General features: G+C 50.0%; 1 protein-coding gene across 1 annotated transcript in view; it reads right to left on the reverse strand.

Moving 5' to 3' along the window:
* Positions 1 to 938: 938 nt before the first annotated feature.
* Positions 939 to 12,361, reverse strand: part of ELP3 (elongator acetyltransferase complex subunit 3) — an 84,688-nt gene continuing 73,265 nt past the window's right edge. Inside the window, exon 15 of the mRNA XM_040551487.1 lies at positions 939 to 1,456. Coding sequence (XP_040407421.1) covers positions 1,380 to 1,456 — 77 coding nt within the window. The 3' untranslated portion in view covers positions 939 to 1,379. The remainder of the gene's footprint in view (positions 1,457 to 12,361) is intronic.

The raw sequence follows: 12,361 nt of genomic DNA on the forward strand, positions 1-12,361 counted from the left end.
AGCTCGGCCGCTGCTTTCTGAGCGTGCCGGCTGCTGCGGCGGCGCCTTTCTGCTTCGTGGCTCCCACAGATTTGGTATAACCAAGCAGGCAGCACCGCCGTGCTTTTTGAAACCTGGACTTGCTCATGACACTGGACACCCACCCGCCCTGCACGCTCCTCGCCCACCAAAGGGCTGGGAGGAGGTGAGGAAGGTGTTGAGCTCTTCCCCCATGGCACAGCTCGCTCACACCTCGCTCCGTTTGTGCAAGGAAGCTTTAACATCCCTGTATTTTCCAGCTGAATGAATCCCGTCCTGGGGAAAGTTAGGGCCCAAATGCTCCCCAAAGCCCTTTCCAGAAAGGAGGGGAACAGCCGGGAGCAGCCCTTGGGAATTCCTCACGGGCAAATCGTGCCTGAGCAGCCTGACTGCTTTCAGCAGCGAGGTGACAGCAGTGGGGACAAGGACAGCTGATGTTGTACACCTTGACCTTGGCAAGGCCTCTGGCACCACTGGCAGATGGCACCTTGTGGCCAAATCTGTGAGCTACGGGACAGAGAAATAGAAGACTGGGTGCAGAAAATGAAGATTAAACTGGATTGAGCCTAGTGGAGGGCACCGGGGTGGTTGGTATTAGGATAAAGCTTTTTCACACTAGAGGTGGTCAAATATTGAAACAGGGACTTGGATGGTGTGGGCTCTCCACCATGGAGATATCCAAGCGTTGGCCGGACAGAGCCCTGAGCAACCTCAGCTAATCGAGCCTGCTTTGAGGGAGGTTGGCCTGGAGACCTCGGAGGTGCGACTGTGTGTCTCCGTAGAGGTTTGGGTTACATTTTAGTCCCAAATCCTACCACTAGCAAGGACTGTACTGGCTTCCAATTCTCAGTGGCCTCCCACCATACAAGGAGCAAAGCGCACATCTCGGGATGGACAGAAAGCAGCCAAGGCAGCAGAAATGATATGCAAAGAGAAGGAATTCATTCATTTTGAACGCAATTTCAACGCACGTTAAAAGCCCAAAAGATAGCATCAGAGAAATAATGGACGTTTTTCACACTAGGCTGCCTGACAGGGCCCCCAAATTCAGAGCTTTCAGGTCACCTGTGCTTCAGTCCTGTATTGCAGTGCGTCAGAGCCAGCCCCAGCTGGTTATGTGGGTAAGGAGACACGTGTCGTGCCCATCACCTCTCCTGGGGCAGGGGCAGCTCTCAGGAGAACTGTGTGCCCCAGGGGAGACGCCCCATTTGCTGCCGTGGGCTCTGGCATAAGCAAGTCCTTTGCAGCTGGCAGGCTTTGGTTTTTCAGCTTCAATCCAGCACCGTGAGCTTTCCTCCCAGGATGAGTCTGGTGTTGTCCTCTCTCCTCCCGGCAGCGGGAGGGTGAGGGCCTCCCGGGGCTCAGTCCAGCCTTTTCACCATGTACGGCCCTTCCAGCTCGTAGCCGATCTTCCTGTAGTAGTTCCTTGTGCCAACACCTGCAAGAAGGACAAAAAGTTTTGATTCAGGGTGGTAACAAAGCAGTTTGAGAAGCCAGGGCCAGACAGGGAAGTCACTTCTGTGGAGGGATGGTGCCAAAAGGAGCTGCCTGCTTCAACCTCCCTGGCTGCTGTGCCAGGGTAGGGCTCATTAGCACCTGGACTGAAAATGCTGTTTTTGAGGGAGAAAATGATGTAACGTAGCTGTTCTTTCTACCCTGAATCACGCACCCTGTCCTCTGTCCTGAGAAAGTCTGCGAGCTGCAAGGGAAAGAGGAAGAAAACAACAGTGAGACATGTTTGAGAGCCAGGAATTCGGAGCACCCCAGGTACAGCAGAAACCAAAGACGGGCTCTCGAGAGGAAGCAGCCCAGCTGCAGGCACCATTACCAGGAACTGAAGGGCTCTAAAGCCCGGCGAACTCTGTCCAATCGCTCTCAGAAATGAGCTCAGCTCCACTTCAGATAGACGAGTGGGCCCCGCCGCCACAATCCAATTTCCTCGTTGAAAAGGCAGCCTCCGAATGCCTGCCTTCTCAGACGGCCTCTTCCCTCGCCTTCCTCTCTTAATGAGGCCCCGCAGCGGCGCAGCTCGGGGTGAGCCCGGCCCCACAAACAGCTGCCTTCCCCGCAGCGCCCTGCAGCAGGACAGGTCCGTTAGAGCAGCCTTCCCCCTCACCTTATCTAATTACTCACAGATGCAGACATTAGTCATCGGGAGGAGGAGGAGGAGGGAGGAAGGATTTGGCATTGCGGCACCGTTGTGAGCGCAGCTGGTGGGCAGGGACAGGAGGACAGCCAGGACGCAGCTCTACGAGAAAAGCAGCCCCTCGTTCCTCTGATCTCACCCCTCCGGCCGGTTCCTGGAAGCTGTGGCACTTGGAAGCAGCTCTCCAGGAATCGGCTGCCATCTCCGCCAGGTGGTGACCTGGTGCAGCTGGTGACCCTCTCGGACCCTACGCTGCTCCCTCTCCAGCAGCTTCAGCCTCTGCCTTTTTGGCAGACTCGGGGAAAGGAGCCCCAAGGTGCTTCCTGAGTGCACGCTGCAGTAGCTACCGAGCTGCTTAAGTGCCCCAGCTCCAGGTAAATGCCCAGCCAACATCCTAGAGAAGCGTTACGTTAACTTCGGCATGGGAAGAGACACGTGAAACATCCTCGTCTCCATTCTGGCTGAAGCTGAAGGGATCCGAATTCACTTGGCTTCAGAACGAGCCTGAAGGCAAGGAGAAACACCAGCCCGCTGCAACCCTTCCACTCCCTCCTCCTGATCCCTACCCAGGGGAGTCGGGATCTCTGACCCGCAGCAAACCATCCCCTTTATCAGTATTTTGCCTAAAAATCCTCTGGGTTAGCAGAGATGCTGGGAGATGACACGCAGATTTTGGCAGTAAAACAGCAGAGCCACCCCACCAATGGCACGACTCAGATAAAAGGATTAGCAAAATCTAAGCCGAAGAAGAGTCCTCTTGAAGCTAAAGAACAATTGGAGGTGACGGTCTTAAACCCACCTTGATTAGAGTTATTTAAAATTCCCCTTTTTTTCCCCAAGATCTTGGGAGATGTGTGGATTTTAAAAGAAGGCAGCCGAGGAGGTTGCATCGGAGCACTGTGTGCTGCCTCCATTAATCTCGCAGCTACTAAGAGGCGCTAGTTAAGTCCCAGCTTCTTCTCATTTGAGGGCGATGAGTTCAAGCCATTAACAAGACGGATGATGCAGTCGGCCGGCCCCGTGCCTCCGGGGTCCCACGCGGTGCTGCCCCGCAAGGCACCTCCGTCGTCATCCCAGCCGTGCTCGCGGCGCAACTTCTCGCACAATTACCGTCCTTCAGCAGCAAAGTCTTCTGCGGAGAGGAGGAAGGAGGTGCCCACGCCGAGGTCTGAGGCGAAGGCACAGCACGGCCGCCTTGCTGCACATCTCCAGCTTGGAGCTTAGCTTCCTCTGAAAGGAACCGCGCTGAAACGCAGCAAGGTGTCCGTGAAACAAACCCATGCGCAGCACGGGAGGACGAGCAAAGGATTCGCTTCAGCTCTGAACCCAAAGGCTAACCAACCCAGCCTGCAAGATCCACCAGGATGCCATTCACACGAAGGCATTTCTTTGTAGTCAAAGTGTATCAGGAAATCACAGGCACTACGGAGAAAGGACATTTTGCGATCAGCGTGACACAACTGGAAGAGAAACAGGGTGTTGAAACGTGGAATTAAAAGCAGGCTGGCAGCCAGAAACCACTCTGCCTTCTTCATCCACCAGAGAAGTAAAACCCAGTAGGCACCGCTACATGGAGTAAAAGATCCGTGGGGCACTAATAACCGCCGATAAATCATCTCTGTTGTGAAATTATCTCGACTTCGTATGAATGCAAAGCCCAAACGACAGACAAAGGAGCAGGACTATGCTGCTGGCTTCTGCTCGGGAGAATATCAACGTAAGGAAAGTTAAGAAAATCACAGGTGTTAAAACTACGTGCCATTTCGGCTGCTCACAAGTCACACTAAAGCTAAGGGCTGGAGAAGCAGTCCGCAATGCCTAACACACACACGGTACTTATCCATGAAGCATGGTGGAAAGGAAGGCACCCGTCTCTTCCCAAATCCTCGCTGCTCTGATTTAGGGCTCGCCTACGCAGGGTGGGCCAGCGGGATCCAGGGCAGCACGCATCCCACTCAAAGTTGCACCTGCACTCACAGGACAGAAGAGGCATCATCCCAGATGTATCACAAAAGAAATATCACACGAGAATGGAAGAGAAAGGCCAGAAGCTGTCCCAAGAAGCTGTCTGACCTTCTAAGCCAGGATTAGTTGCATCTCTCATTCTAGGTTTTTTAAATGGGGTTTTAAATATTCCACATCAAACTACGTGGTCGAGTAGAGCCTGAGGCCAGCAGAGGTTTCAAACAACCACTTCCAAGCACCGTCGGTGGCTGGGAGAGGGGCTGGGGCTCTCGGCACACCGACCTGGACAGAAACCCACGGCTCGGGGCCAGCTGAGGCGTTTTGGAAGCGTCCCTCGCTGCAATCTTCCAGTGACACATCCCCTGGCAAGGGCTGCCGCTTCGTTTCATAGCCTTTTGTTCTCTTCTTTTGGTAGCGTCTGAATAACGGCGCAGCCTACTGATAAAACCCCCGAGCCTGGCTTGTTACCATAACATTTACACCGCAAAATTAAATAAATAAAAAAAAAAGCTCGCCTGTGTTAGGGGATGGAGAAAGGTGACCGCTGTGCCAGGGTTAAACACTCCTCTGGCCCAGGAGGAGGACTGTGGAAATCAGCTTTCATGGCCCACGTGCAGCCCCGCTGCCCGTGCCCTTTTCTGTGCAGAGCCCATAAATACACTCTTCTGACTCAACTCTGCCACACAGAAATGTTGCAGTGCAGCAGCAGAGGCCGAGCATCCTCAAAGCTTCCTTCCCCATGGCTCACTGGTCACAGAACTAAGTGAAAATGAGACTGTTTTCAGGATCATTAAAGAGCTCCTAATAGTTCATAAAATTTCCATAGCAGAGACTTACTGAGGCACACGAGAGGATTGTCTCCACGCAGGCCTCCACATCTTTTGGCAGCAACCGAAATCCTTCCCGAAGCAGCGCAGTCGGTGCGAAAACAGCTCACGGCTTCCTTCCCCCTCTGAACATTTCTTAGAAGCAGTCACTGGGCAGCACAAGGCAGCGAACCTGAATCGGCCGAACTTCCCAAATTGCCACCAACCATTAGCGTGCCGACCGCAATTCTGCCGAGAGCGAAACCTCTTCCAAATTTTGTGGGACTAAACTACCTGGCTCGGTGCTTTGCCTTGGGAAGAGGGAGCTCTGGGCTCGCTGTGCGGGCACCCGCATCACCTGTAGGATCTGTCGAGTAGGATCGTCCTCCAAGGGTGCTGAGAGAGGGATTCGTGGTTAGCACAGGAGAGGGAGACCCTACACTCGAAGCACCATGAACTTTGCCAGAACCAGCAGCGAATCTGAAGCCAGGCAGTGATTCTGCCACAGCCGGGATGTCATTTTTGTGGTTCCCAAACGGCACAGAGGAGGAAGAGACCAATGCTTCCATGCACGCACAGTACTCACAGGGACATCAGCAAAAAACACAGCGGCTGCACGGAGCTGGGCTGGGGGCTTGGAAGCCACAGGACAGCCCAGAAGGATCTGAGTTTTCAACACAGCTAAAAGAGCAGAGGGAAATAAAGTGCTGGGAGGGTCTCCTTGGTCTCCAAGCACATCTCCCGTGATCGGACTGCTGCTGCCAAAGCGCTAGGAGCATTCAAAGGCCATCTTTCATGGATCACAAAGCTCACATTTTGGAGCTCTCAAGACTTGGGGTCGGCTGACTTGGAGCGTGATGTCAGCGGCGAGCGAGCAAACACAACCGTCTTTTTCCCCATGAGTGTTGGTGGAGACTCTGGGCTGCTAGTAAAAGAGAAGTTTTAGGTTTTTCTTTATGCTTCTTGCCTTGACCTCCACCAAGTCCAAGAAGAAACTTGGCTGGCCGAAAGAAAAATGCCTTGTTGTGAAATCCACTGCTGTTCAAAGTCTTGTCTCCATGCAGGACTTCAAAGCAAAGCTGACATTCAATGGCACTTGGCAGCCACTCAGAGCATCCAGAGCTTGGGCAAAGAGACTTCTTCAAGTTGGTAGGACCTGCTTAAATGAGGAAGGGTCAAAAACATGGGTTGAAATATTTAAGAATGGCAGGGAAAGATGAGAAGAAAGAACTTTTTCTTGTCTATTGTGTACTGTACGCTAACTAAAAAAAACCCACATCGCGTTTCCAAAATGATACATGAGTTAAGAATGCGCAGAATATCCATCCCCGACCTCTGATTAGTTTGCTTTGGCATTTACAGTTTTCACAATGCTGGATTTTATCTTCAGGGAAAACACAAGGCTGCTTCATGTGAATCGCTAGCAACCAACCGCCGAGAATGGTAACAACGGGGAAAAGGCGAAGGATTTCAGATAACCAGAATGCCTTATCAGCACCCAGGAAATGGGAAAAAAAAACCACCATTATTAACATCGCTGAGGAAACCCGAGCGTTTCAGAGCAATCAGAAAGAACATTATTAATTTAAGAAACCAACGAACAATCCTTACATCAATCCCTGCAGCAAAGATTTCTTTTTTAGATTGGATAATCGTCACCTTATTTCCCCAAAGTTCCTAAGGATACCGGGAGATTAAAAAATAAAAGTAAGGGCTTCTGGAAACATTACCCAGTGTCTCACAAATGTGATACTCTCAATTTTCCAAATAGCATGGAGAGGAAGCACAGACATGCTCACTTTTCTTTTAAAACAACGGATTCTGTTGAGAATTGTTGAGGGCTATGCATACTCTGGCAGTCGTCAGAAAATATAATCCAGGAAATGCAAATGGAAAAGAGGAATATAATATTATTTTTTTAAAAAAGAAGATCATTGAAAGTATACATCAGCTTTAAAAATTGAGCACTTGAAACCATTTTTAATATTTTAAAGCATTTTGCATCTCTAAGCATGTTAGAGCTCTAACAGAGCCACTCTTCCCATGTTTCAGCCGTCTCTGGAGGGACTGAAGGCAGGCATGGGAGAGTTCAGTATTTCGTGACCTCCTCCTGCTGCAGCAACCACAAAGAGCTAATTAGCGTCGCAGTTAGAGCTGTGATTTAGATATATCTTTATGTACTTACACGACTCTTAATACCACCGTGTGTGAAGGGCTTCACAAGCCTTGCTCTTGTAAGGGCTGGCTGATTAACAGCACCAAAGGCACCGGCAGCAATTGTACCTAACCTGTGTTTAGTTTGTGCGTTGCCGTTTTTTGAACCTGGAAGCGAGATCCGCACCTGAAAGCCTCTATTTTCTTCTGTCAAATGAAAGTTGTGCTTTCTTCCTGCACAGATTGCTTGCCAGCAATTTTAAATTACTATTTTCACAACACCTCTGTCTAGCAGGGAGGTACTGTCATCACCACGTCCCAGAAGAAGAGCCAAGATCCCAGGCAGCTGGGTAATTTGTCTGAAATCACAAATCAAGGCTGTGATAAAAAGCATTTTGAAGCCTGCATCTCTCTTCATCAGCTCACCAACTCACCTCTCTGCTACAAAACACCGATAGCTTTCATATTTGAGATTGGATTATTTCTGAAGCCGTGACCCACCAGCGGAAAGCCCCGCATATCCCCGAGCGTCCCCGCAGCCAAATCCAGTCCCTGCTCTGAAAATCCACGTTAGAACCAACACTGGGGGCTTGATGCGAATGCAAAGAGATGCCGTCCCTTTCTGATAATGTTGATCCCTCCTCCAACTTGTGCTCGGCTTCTGCTTGATAAATAAAATTGATGGAAAACTCACCTCTAAGTAACACCAAGGGAAACCTTTATTCCCTCCTTTGCAACCTGCTCTTTGTACACCTTTAATTTAATTTAATCCGATTTAAATCTATGATGGCTTGGCCTAGTCTATGACCTGGCTAATTTGAAAAACTCTTTTCTTCTTTTACATCTCCCGCACAAAAGGCAGCATCCCCTCATCCAGCTCCTGCAGTGACGAGGTGGGAGGCTGGAGGTGCCAGCAGGAGTCTCGTGGGCGCCAGCAAAGTCTGACCACAGCCTCGTAGGCCCGAGTGCTTTGTGAGACACAGATGCACCAGCCCTGCTCTGGAAAGGTATCTCAATACCTTGACAGAATGATTTAGTGAACTGCTTATGAAGTTTTACTAAAGCAAAGAAGATACACCCCATTGCTCTCATCCTGTCGCACTGAAGAACTATCTGTGGGTAAATGTACAAGGAAAACCACAGCAAAAGCCTTAGATTATTAACAAATTGATCATTTGGGCTGATTTGTTCTTAAAGCCAAGTCTCAAACCCAAGACTGTCACCAATAATACAATAAGTAATAAATCCAATGGTAGCATTAAAGAACTGGTTTTGCAGCATTCAACTTTCGGGGTGCCGTTCAGCACACAGGAGGTGCCCTGGTTCTACTTGCAGACTTGCCGTTTAGAAATCAGTTAACAACCATCCCAGAGCTTCCAGATGGTGAGATTCCATCTCATTGATCTCCTTATTACAGAAGCAATATTTCATTAATGACTACACCGGCCTGCCCCAACCCAGCTGCACTGAAAGCAGCCCCGGTCAGGAGAGGGAAAGCCTTTAACTGGGACAGACGAAGCCAGAGCTCACAGATCTTCCGACTCTACCCCAAACAAAATGAAATATTTAAGACCTAATACAATAACTTCTTTTTCACTTTAACGAAGTGCTGCCACTGGTGTGGCCACCGGGCATTGAGAGAGACAGGGAGAGCAAAACGTTTCTGCTACTAACCCCCAAATTTGTCAAGTTAAAGGTTTGTGAGATTTTAGATGCACAGGCTATGTAATGTCTTGAGGCTTCTTCCAGAGATAGTTGCTGAAATATTCAACCCATCTGGTAAAGTATTACTGAGAGACTGGGGATTTAGGATGACTCACCAGGCATCAGAGGAATTCATGATCAATTTTCTCTCCTATGGCCTATGAGATTTTAAGCACCAAGGAAGAAACACTCAGCAATCTCGAGAGCTAGCCTACCAGTTATTAAACTGGCGTACCTGAGCACCCACCTCATCCCATAGCAGCTCTCCAAGGAAGCTCTCCCCACGCAGTACACAGCTTCGGAAACAAGTTTCAGCAGCCGCCCAGTGCAGGAAGGTGGGGTCTGAAATCAGCCTTCGCTTCTCAGCTCTCTCTCTTGCTCATCAGAACCGGGGGGAGACCATTAACGGTACAAACATAATGTCTGTATCGAGGAGCAACTGAAAAGGTTTCCACAGATCTAGAGCTGAAGAGCTCAATCAGACGTTAATGACCTCTGGTGAGCAAAAGGAGGGAGAGAAAAGAGCAGAAAGAAGAGAGCAGAAAGGCTCCCCACACCTCTCAGGAATCCCTGCAATGTGTTCCCATAAGTGACAGGCACATTCAGCAGTTCAGGTGGCTCTGCCTGAAGGTTATTGCCCCGCACACCTTTAATAAATGCATTGAGACACTCCAAAATATACTGCTACTGATTAACAAGAAGTGAGAATGACCAGGCAGGGAAAAATCCATCAGGATTTAACCTCATTGCTGCCTGTGTTTGCTTTATTGCCCCTCTTGCAAATTCCTGAGACGATTCCTAAAAGTTTGTGTGTTGTGGAGCCCAGGAGCACCGCAAGTGGACAGAGTCACTCAATACATTTGTACCTCTGCAGTGCGAGGAGGTGCTTAAAAGGCTCCAGCGTGGCAGCTAATGAATGAACACAGGCTACCTAGCCTCTCGCTTAGAACTGTGCAGACATCACCCCTTACCTGCTCTGCAGAAACACTGCTCATTTGGCTTTGTTCTGAACAAAGCACACGGGGATGGGCGGCTCGTGAGGGCTGCGAGCGTTTTTCTCCAGCTCTTCCCCAGCTCCTCGGCTCCTCTGCTGATGCAGCTAACGAAGCAGGCCGGCGACGCTTGACATCACCTGATCCTCCACACCCGCCATTCAGAAATCCAGCCTGCCTTCCCGTCGCCACCTTCACCCTCCGCGCACTCAGGCGTGAAGCATTCCTGGCCTGCGTCCACGTTAATTTTCTACTTGACAGAACACAAATAGAAACCTGGTCTGGGGGAAAACTGATCATCTTGCCGCATAGTAATTAGCTTACAGCGGCGGGGGGGGGGGGGGGAAACGGCGGCGGTGCCAGACCTCCACACCGCCGCGATAAGGCTGCTACGTCACGGGGCTGGAGCAAGGCTACAGCGAAATCTCGCTGCAGGGAGACATTAAACTACTGCTTCAGAAGATGAGGCGTGCCGGTGCGGATTTGGCTGCTGTTCCAGCCACCTCTCCAGTCTCGGAGTAAATTATCAATGAGGTGCGTTTCAAGGCAACCGGAGATGGTGTAGGCACAGGTGACAAAATGCCTGCACTTCAAAGGAAAAAAGGAAAGGGTGCTTATTAAAGGACCTCTGTGCGTTTGGTTTTAACAGGGCGAGCACCTGCGATAGGGGAATTCAATCTCATCCCCCACCCCTCCCGAACAAGCATCTTCTGCACAGAGATAAGGAGACAATCCTGTTGGTACAAGCCAAGCTAGCCTGCTTTTCCGATGCCAGCATAAACAGATAATGCTGACAGACGTCACAGCAGATACTGCAGTTGAAAAAGCTCTTCCGTGCAAGAGCACTGTATTTATAGAGCTGGCTTTTACTGTTTGAAAAGTAATTTACAGTCTTTACAACACGTAAATACTTTGTCCGCTCATTCCCGGCCCTTGCCCTTGGAGTCACCAGCAGTCTCACCTAGGGCACCTCTGCTTTCAGATTCACTAAAGCAGGGAGCCAGCTCACCTGCTGCGAGCAGCGTGCTCTTCAAGGACAGTGAGTGAAACACCAACCCGTTAAGGATGACATGGCAGCATAAAGTTGTTGTCTGTCTCCTTTTGGCAGCCGATTTAAGACGGGTAGATAGAGGTAGAGACAGCTACTCGGCGGCTGGATACCTTCAGTTCCTCTGCTGTGAATAAAAGGAGTCCTCAGTCACAGCCCCACCTTGACTTGGTACGTGAAACTTGGATTACAGAGGTAAAACAAAAAAGCCAAGTACTGTCACTGTTAGATGCCACTGGTACTAAACCTGCTGATCTCTGCTGTCTCCACAGTAAGTACAGGTGGAGGGAGCTGCTTGTGCTGAAATATACCCGGTGCCGATAGGGCTCTGCACATGCCAGTGCTGTAAAGCTTAGAGGAAAGTGGCTGTCACACAGAGAAGTTGTGTGTAAATATGTGAAGGGCACAGAGAGGCAGTGCCGGACAGTACAACCAGTGTTTTGAGATGATACCATTGGAAATGTACGTGTACAATCAGTGGCTATCCTTGAGGCAGGAGGGGACACATCCTTTAAAACAAAACAAAAAAACCCCACACATCAATATTACACCCAGAGTCAAAGCAAGGCATTTCGGTGCCAGGACAGGATGTTGGTTTGGCACAGCCCCAACCCTTCTCACAAAGAGGAGCATGCGATTAAGGACTTGGCAAGGAGCTAGCAAAGCATAACAGCCCAGATCGTGCTCGGAGCCAGGGGAGCGTAGCGTAAAGCCAGGCTGCCTGGGCACGGGCAAGCTGTGACGCATGGATGTCTCGTGCTCATTTATTGCTAAACTGTGTGTCGGCACCGGCTGGCCAGAGCTGCTCAGGTATCTGCCAGGGCGCTGGGCCATTCCAGGGGCACTAAGTCCTTGGGAGGGAGCTTGAGTGTGTGTGTGTGCGTGCTGCTGCCATCGCTGCGCTGCCACGTTCACCCATGTTCACCCTTCTGTCTCTGTAGACCTGCTGCTGATAGTGTCTGTCCAGATTTCCTAGATGGCTGAAGTGAACGACACATGCGTTAGAAGAACAGAAACATTTGGGATGGGAACTTCCTCAGAGCTGCACCTGCATCCACATTATTTAAGTTCACAACTGTTATTTGAAAAGGAAGTAGGGAAACATTCCTGCTACATGTTTTTCGGTATCACGTGTAACTATCGCACACTGAAGAGGAACGTCTCAGTCTTGAAATTTTATTTTTCAGATGCTTCAAGTAATTGGAAAGCACTGGCTTCAATCTCTCTGGCCATCATTACTGCAAAAGCCAGCCACCAAAATGAGAGGATGACAACAGAACAATCAAGTCGATGCTTAGAGGAAAAACAAAGGCTCCATAATGGAGGAATTTGTGTAAGTACATCAAGGCAGGAGCTTTATGCTTCTGTCATCTAGGGGGGAGGACTCTGGACTTCCAATATTTAAAAACGTTATATACTACGTTCCCATGCTCATCACTGGTGCTGTTTTAAAGAAAGTGTAATTCTTTAAACACATGACTTTCCTGAAACCAAAGCACTACAGTGAAAAACACAGGCCCAGCTATCT

Source organism: Cygnus olor, chromosome 3 (assembly GCF_009769625.2).
Source record: "Cygnus olor isolate bCygOlo1 chromosome 3, bCygOlo1.pri.v2, whole genome shotgun sequence".
Classification (NCBI taxonomy): Eukaryota; Metazoa; Chordata; class Aves; order Anseriformes; family Anatidae; genus Cygnus; species Cygnus olor.